Genomic DNA, 7607 nt, shown 5'->3' on the forward strand with positions numbered 1-7607 from the left:
TTTTCCAGCACTATACTTGTTATCATTTCAGTCTGGAGATGCCTAAGACTTCCATGGGGTCATGACTCATAAACTTAGCAAGTCTCACCTTGCAGCTAGATGGGGAGAAATGTGATCATTTCCTGATGTTCATAGTTCATTTACTTCAGGATATTTCTTCTTCAGATTGTGTTACTCTGAGTGCTAGTGCTTAGTTGCAGAGTCATATCCAATTCTGTGACCCCATGGACTGTAGCCCACTAAGCAATCTGTCCATGGGATTCTCCAGGTAAGAATACTGGAGTGGGTTGCCATTTCCTCCTCCAGAGGATCTTCCTGACCCAAGGATTGAACTCAACTCTCTTATACCTACTGCATTGAGAGGCAGGTTCTTTACTACTAGCACCACCTGGGAAACCTGTGTTGCTCTGAACCATTTTGTTTATTTACCAACGTACTGTATTAGGCTATTGGCAGTGTTTCCAAAACCAAATGCTTCCTTCTTTTTTTTGTTTTTAATCTTTAATATTTAGTGCAATAATAGTTGCAAAAATGTGCCATTTTATCTACAAAATGGAGTTTTGTATACCAATAAATTCTAGTTTAAAGACAAAAAAGAAAAAAGAAAATAATTTTGAGCATTTTATCTTCCACTTGCAAGTTTATGGAATTATAAGATGCTAAAATAAATAAAAGGTATAAGAATTCTTTTTCATTCAAAGGATGTGATTATTTTGACCATCTGATGAATTACTTTTTTAATGGAAGGAATACAGTCAAGATATATGTGGACTGAAGCTGCATAACCAAAACACATTACCTAGCAATATCACTGATTTATAAACAAATCAATGCTTATCTCTGATTTCTGAATGTAGAATGTTTAGGCTTACTTTTTAAAACTTGCTTAATTGAAGGTTTGGAGATTAAGCCACCACATGTGTGTTCATATGTTCATGTACTCTCAGGCTGCTAACATTTTGGTTTTCTGTTATAGTTCTTAGAAAGTATCTACACTTTTCTTTGTAGAAGTAGAAGCTGTACACAAAAGGTTTTAACCTTTCTGAAAAAAATTGAGATATAATTGGCATATAATAGGATATTATTTTCAGGTATACAACATAATGTTCAACACCTGCATATATTATGAAATGATAACCACAGTAAATCTATTAAACACCCATTATCATACACAGTTACAATTATATTTTTCTTGTGATGGATTTTGACCTTTCACAACTGATTATTTTGGCATTGTCTACAAACCAGCTTAAATCACAGGCAATTTCTGATTTCAGTGAATCTATCTCAAAGGAGTGAGATATGCCAAACATCATGCTCAATAGGATTCTAGGACATTAGTTAAATATAACCAAGTAATGATGTTGTCACTGTCATCACCTGCTAACTGACACAGTAGTGGACTATTGTAAAGAAAACCAAACCTGTATGATCCAAGTTCGATTTTCTCTTGGTAAAAGTTACCTGTGACTGTTCAATGCTGGCCAAGGCCGATTTTACTTGCAATTGTTTTATTAATATCACCTCTTCTGCCTAATTTCTTTGGTGCCACCATATTTTTTCATTATTTTCATTCTGAAATGTACTAAGAGTTCTTTAAAATACAGAATAATAGTATAAGTGAACTGTAACATTAACTTGAAGGGTACAGCAAAATGCAGTTTTCCCTTAGATTTTAACTTTGCTTACATTTTTACTTTGATACACTAAAAATACTGCATGAAAAAATTACTTTGACATATTTCCCCTGCTCTGTTAAGTATCATGTTTTATTTGGAAAAATAGTCATTCTAACTGGTTCTAGCATCAATATTAAATATTTATGCATATGTATTTGCAGATGCATACTCTTTAGTAGGGTATGTTATTGGTTAATTTAGATAAACTATTTTAAATGGCATTGCAGTAGAGGTCCTGCTATCTGACATGGTTTGAAATTCCCTCTCTACTTCAGAACAGCAACTTTACACTCAAACCTCTGGCAGGGTGGAGCAGGAATAGAGCTATTTTTCCTTTAAATCAGACTATTTACTAAAATTATATAATATAAAGCGAAAAGAAAAACTATTATAGAATTAACGTGGGAAGTTAAATAATCCTTCCTCCTTTTTTCCTATTTTACACTTGTGTAAATTTAAAATAGTCCTTAAGATATCTACAACGTCTAAATAATTAAAGAGGCAATCAGACTAAGGTGGTCCTAAGGCCTGCATGGCCTATGTAAGCAAACCAAAATGTAACCCGGAGTCAATGCCCTCAAATCTAAGTAAATGAAACTTAAGAACCACCAATCACTAACAGGCTTTCCCAAATAAGGCAACTGACTAAGCTGCTGCTGCTGCTGCTAAGTCGCTTTAGTTGTGTCCGACTCTGTGCGACCCCATAGACGGCAGCCCCCTGGACTCCCCCATCCCTGGGTTTCTCTAGGCAAGAATACTGGAGTGGGTTGCCATTTCCTTCTCCAGTGCATGAAAGTGAAAAGTCAAAGTGAAGTCGCTCAGTCATGTCCGACTCTTTGCAACCCCGTGGACTGCAGCCTACCGGGCTCCTCCATCCATAGGATCTTCCAGGCAAGAGTACTGGAGTGGGGTGCCATTGCCTTCTCCCACTGACTAAGCTATCACCAATCAAATAATTTCCTTGCTCTGCTTCTCTATAAACCTGTCCCCCAGCTCCTATTGGTGGAACGCACTACGTTTGGCCTGATTCTGATTGATGTATGCTCAAATAAACTCTCGAAAAATGTTATGTGCATCAGTTTCTCTTTTAACAATACTGAATGATTAAATAGTATCTTTTAGTGCAATACAATTGAATGTAATATCCATTTTAGTCAAATGTATATCCTTCTATGATCTCTTTTAATCTCTTTCCATAACCTCTTAATTATCTCAAGTCACTTTAATAAAAGTTTAAAAGACTTTTGTTTTATGGGTTTATTCCTCAACAAAATTGGGTACATAGCTTCTTAAATTTGACCAGGAGTATATTCTCCTTTTAATTGATTGACTGAAACTTGATCCACTGATTTGCACCACGAATATGGAAAGGTGGATTACTGCTGTAGATGTGATGGCCTAATTCTTCCAAAGGTGGTTCTGGATCAGTCATAGCAAACTGAGCTGCATCATCAATTTCTTTCCTCACTTCAGCATCAATTTCCTTCAATTCTTCAACACTGGCAAGCTTGTTGTTTACCATTTTATCTTTGAGAAGCATAATAGGATCACTCTTACTTCTTACACTCTGAACTTCTTCTCGTGTACGGTAACTGATTCCAGGATCACTCATACTGTGTCCATGATAACGGTATGTCAGCAGCTCCATCAGTATGGGTCCCTTTCCAGATCTACAATAGTCAGCTGCAAACTTAGTTGCCTCCCGAACACATAGAATATCCATTCCATCTACTCTTAGTCCAGGGATAAAATTGCCTCTCTTGTAGTAATCAGTGCTGGCTGCAGCTCTCTCCACAGATGTTCCCATTCCATAGCGGTTATTCTCACAGATGAAAATGCAAGGTAAATTCCACAAGGCCGCCATATTGTAAGCTTCAGATATCTGACCCTGATTAGCAGCGCCATCACCATACAGAGTCAAACACACCTCGTTGTTCCCCTTGTATTTACAGGCCAGAGCAACACCAGCTCCCAGTGGTCCCTGAGCACCGACAATGCCGTTGCCCCCATAGAAGTTCTTGGCATACATATGCATGGACCCTCCTTTTCCTTTAGCACAACCACTTCTTCGTCCTGTCAGCTCTGAAAGAATTGATCGGACGGTAAGTCCCCGCGTATAACTTAAGCCGTGAGCCCGATAGGATGTAATGACGTGATCGGTGGGATTTATCCCAGCCTCAAGACCCACACAACAAGCTTCCTGACCATCACACAAGTGACAGAAACCACGAATAAATTTCTGTTTATACAACTGATCTGCCTTCAGTTCCATTCGACGAATAGTCTGCATCATCTTGTAGTATTTGAGTCCATCCCCCCGGGTGAGCACGGTGGTGACAGGGGGACCCTCTTCCAACCGATAAAGATCACATTTCTTAATCTCGAAGGTAGCATTGTTTGAATATTTACAGGAGGCAACAAGCACCTTACTAGCGGGCTTCTGGGTGACTCCAGACAGCACGCGAGAGACAGCAGCAGTCAGCATCTTCCTCATGGAGTGCGGTCAGGGCATTTATGAGTCTCCAGCTACCAGGACCGCCTGTGCCCCCAGTCTCCAGCCGAGCCCCTTGCTCACTGAACGGACGTCGGACGCACGTGGCGCCACAATGACCGCTCGCCGGCCACAGAGGCTGTCATGCTGCGCGTGGCCGCAGCCTGCATCAACTGATTTACAGTGCCTTCCAACTGTAAAATTAAGAACACAGGTTGTTTCTTTTCCTGGAAGACTTGGCTGAGCTAAACCATGCTTCTAGTTAACGCCATCGCTACATCGTAATCTGAGTCTCTTTTCCCTGCTAAACGCTTAAGTAACGCCTTCTTGAACATGGTATTAAATGGAAGAGACAAAATATAATCTCTAAAGCACACAAGAGTTCTGATACGTTAAACCAGTGATCTTCTTACCAATATTTCTTTAAAGTCTTTTAAAAAATATCCAAGTATATATGAATATTGTATCCTATTCCACAATACATCATACTTATTTTAAAGTAAAAGATGTAAATCATTTGTGGCTTAATTAAAAAAAAATACTTTTATGGAGTAGGAAATGGCAACCCACTCCAGTATGCTTGTCTGGAAGAATCCATGGACAGAGGAGCCTGGCGGGCTATATAGTCCAAGGGGTCACAAAGAGTTGGATGTGACTGAGCACAAATATGGGGCCTATTAGGACAAAATGTGTGTGGAAGGAAAGTAGATGATGTTTCTTTAAGAATTCAAATTACAGAGTATTTTAAAAGTAAAGTTTCAAATTATTTAAAAAATTACTCTTAAGAAATAATTGGTGCACCAGAAGAATATGCACACTTATCCTATGGATTTAAACCCTATATCATTTGATTGGTGGTAGGGAGGATAGGTGATGGTACACAAACACCTACCTGAGGTTAGAAGTTTAAACCCAATAGCAAGCTTTGTCTGTTGTGAGAAAATTGAAATCAAGGTTGAAATGGCCTAAAGGTGGGTGGAATGGATGTTCTGTGTGTTCCAGAGGCAATCTGGGTTGAAGTAGCAACCAACAAGTTTTGATGTGGCACTTTTCTTGCCCTTTATTGTAATCCTGAATCCTGTTCAGTTTTATCCCTATTTCCTGACTAAATTTTTTATAGGGGAAGCAGTCTGTTCCTATAATGTCTCCAACAGGTTTTCTTAGGGGGAAAAAAAAAATCAAGATTCAGATGGCTTTGTTTCTTGCTCTCATATCAATCTAAACTGAACCAGTCTTAGTCTGGGAAATCAAGAAGTGTATTCTTATAACATCTCCTTATATAGTAAACATTAGAAAGTATAACTTCTCATAAAGTGACCATTGCCTTCTCCCATAAAGTGACCCACTGAACAGTATATAGCTTGGACTGAAGAGCAACAGAGTTTGTTTAAGCAGTTGGTTTAATCATAGGAGAAAAGAAGTCTTAGGCCTAGTGTTATAAAGATCACATATCATTTTCCTCTTTTGTGCTTTTACTAGGAAGGTAATTTTGTACTCCAATAAGCCAACCTTACAGAGAGATCCTGTTCTATTTAGACTATTAAAAAACTCACCTTAATGCATGCTCTGTTTCGTATCTACCCAGGGATCAAACCCTGGTCTCTTGCATTGCAGGCAGACTGTTTACCAACTGAGCCACCAGGGAAGCCCCTTCATATCTACCACCTGCTTGCAAATAAATAAAATACAAAAACCCATTTGTAAATAAATTCTCACTCAAATCTCTATGACATGTTCAAAGCAGCTGCCTTCTCTAATCTAGTTATAAGTATTACTGTGGATACTTTTAGTATTCAGGCAGGAAGAAGAAAATAGCTTGTTAAAAAGTTATCTCTTAAAACTCAACCCTTCTCCTACTTTTCCAACCAAGCCTTCATAAATGGGCTTCATCTTTTCACTTAATTTAAAATTCTGCTTTTGGAATTCATGGTCTTGCTATGCTGTTTGAGCCTTCTTTGATAGTTAGTCTGTCTCTGCTGTTCTCTTTCATTCCTGCAGGTACTGGAGATCTCCAGGGAGCATTATCTCCATGAGAATGAGAAAAATGACACTGCATGATGGAACAGTAGTGTTAATGGGTCACTGAATGACAGCTGAGCCTTCTCTCAGAGGTATCAACCAGGCTAGCACTGCCAGAAACACAAGAGTTATACAGTAAAGTGTACCAATTTAATCTTGTCACGTGTAACCTGGGCTGCAAAGATAGAGCTCCCCTTAAAAGCCCAGTGTGGCAAGGCTAAACCTGACTCATGCCAGAGGAAAACCTGCAAAGATGCTAATTGCAAAATACCCATGCTACAGGTTGCCATGGAAGATAGCCCTTTTATTGCAACAGGCTCTGGTTAAGATAATAAACAATTAAATGTGAAACTTGTAGGGATCTTTTGGACATCAGTTACACTGTAAAACCTAAATTCAGCTTAAAGATAGATGAAATCATATTTGCAGAACATGATGTCAAAGTATTTCCATTAAACTTTTTAAACCTGATGATTTTTCTTTAATTTTTATCTTTAGTGTTCCTAAAACTCATCCACATTTTCAAAGTAAAAGTAACATTTCCAGACAGGGTAAAAATTTAAAACCCCTAAGGAAATCCTGAGCTGTTGAGCCTCTCCTCTTCTCTGCCCCTGACTAGGATTTAACACACATGGACAATAAAGTCAAAGAGGCTGAACTTTTCGGTGAATGATGTATTTTTTATCTTGTAATTGTTTGATACGATATTTATTAACAAACAGAAGTAAGTCATCTACATGGTCACCACTGAAATGTTTGCAATTAAAATCCTCATAAATTCAAAGTTTTTAATTAACATGAAATCTCACTTTTAATCTATTTGAAATTAAAGGAAAACAGATGAGCACTTTTATAAGGCCAATGGTAGATTTTACATTAATTAATCAAAATACTAATAAAAGGGGAGTCAATGATTATAGTAGCAGTCATTAATGTCACTGTGACAGAATTTCACATTCCATGTGTAATAGTTGTTTCTCCAGGAGGATTTATGAATTTATCTCAAATGTGTCACCTCCATTGCATCAATAGCATATAAAATATTTTTTAATAAGCAACAAGAAAATTTAAAAAAGAGCAACATATTTGAAGAATATTTAAATTCCTCCAGTAATAATTATACACTTTCACCAAATGTTAAATAAAGAAAGCTGTTAAAGAATGAATATGTTCTACATAAATAATATCAGATCTCATTATATGATTAATGGCAATGTATTTTTATTTTCATAGCTCTAAGATTTGGCAATTAAAAGTGATGAATAAGAGAAGTTGGTAAAAAAATTAATAGTTATATATAACTCAGAGGAGGATTTTTCCCATTGGTCTATTTATTTCCCTTGGAGAAAAGGGAAAATGTCAGTTCCATATATTCTGCAAAATAATGATAATCAAGCAAAGTCCCTCATTAATGTTAT

At 37.4% G+C, this 7607-nt stretch overlaps 1 protein-coding gene across 2 annotated transcripts; it reads right to left on the bottom strand.

Annotated features, from left to right (window-relative positions):
• Window positions 1–2997: 2997 nt before the first annotated feature.
• PDHA2 (pyruvate dehydrogenase E1 subunit alpha 2) lies at window positions 2998–4173 on the bottom strand. Of its 2 annotated transcripts, XM_040237822.1 has the most exons (2): window positions 3645–4173; window positions 2998–3551 (listed from the first exon to the last, which is right to left on the bottom strand). In XM_040237822.1, the coding sequence occupies exons 1-2, from the start codon at window positions 4171–4173 to the stop codon at window positions 2998–3000; spliced, it is 1083 nt and encodes a 360-aa protein (XP_040093756.1). The 2 variants fall into 2 exon arrangements, with proteins under 2 accessions (XP_040093756.1, XP_040093755.1); XM_040237821.1 differs by having other exon boundaries at window positions 2998–4173.
• Window positions 4174–7607: the final 3434 nt, after the last annotated feature.

Source organism: Oryx dammah, unplaced genomic scaffold (genome assembly GCF_014754425.2).
Source record: "Oryx dammah isolate SB20612 unplaced genomic scaffold, SCBI_Odam_1.1 HiC_scaffold_3, whole genome shotgun sequence".
NCBI lineage: Eukaryota > Metazoa > Chordata > Mammalia > Artiodactyla > Bovidae > Oryx > Oryx dammah.

What these genes read in the sequence shown, in the direction of transcription:
- PDHA2 (XM_040237821.1), bottom strand. Translation starts at nt 4,173, where the DNA reads ATGAGGAAGATGCTGACTGCTGCTGTCTCTCGCGTGCTGTCTGGAGTC.